Below are 333 nucleotides of genomic sequence, written 5' to 3'. Positions count from 1 at the left end.
CCCGGGCCCGGGCGGCCGGCGAGCATGGAGGAGAAGTACCTGCCGGAGCTGATGGCGGAGAAGGACTCCCTGGACCCCTCCTTCACGCACGCCCTGCGGCTGGTGAACCAAGGTGAGGGCGCGCGCCGACCGGCCCGCCGACCGACCGACCGTTAACGGTCGCCCACAGCCGTTGGGGACCCGGGAGCGGCGGGCTGGGGGGAGCGGTGGGGGGCTGGAGACTGGGGGGCGTCGGGCCCGGAGGCGAGGCGCAGGTGTTGGGGGGTGCGGAGCCGTGGCAGCGAGCTGGCCGTCGACCTCGGGGCGACCGAAGGGGACCCAGGTCGCAATCTG

General features: G+C 75.1%; 1 protein-coding gene across 2 annotated transcripts in view; it reads left to right on the top strand.

Moving 5' to 3' along the window:
* The first annotated feature begins 6 nt into the window (after positions 1-6).
* Positions 7-333, top strand: part of KHDRBS3 (KH RNA binding domain containing, signal transduction associated 3) — a 159,060-nt gene continuing 158,733 nt past the window's right edge. For both annotated transcript variants that reach the window (XM_040262080.1, XM_040262082.1), the window contains exon 1: positions 7-112. In XM_040262080.1, coding sequence (XP_040118014.1) covers positions 25-112 — 88 coding nt within the window. In that variant the 5' untranslated portion in view covers positions 7-24. The remainder of the gene's footprint in view (positions 113-333) is intronic.

The sequence above is a fragment of the Oryx dammah genome, unplaced genomic scaffold (assembly GCF_014754425.2).
Source record: "Oryx dammah isolate SB20612 unplaced genomic scaffold, SCBI_Odam_1.1 HiC_scaffold_19, whole genome shotgun sequence".
In the NCBI taxonomy this organism is placed as follows: Eukaryota; Metazoa; Chordata; class Mammalia; order Artiodactyla; family Bovidae; genus Oryx; species Oryx dammah.
The sequence above is the reverse complement of the archived record's forward strand: the minus strand, read 5'-3'. Positions and strand labels throughout refer to the sequence as shown.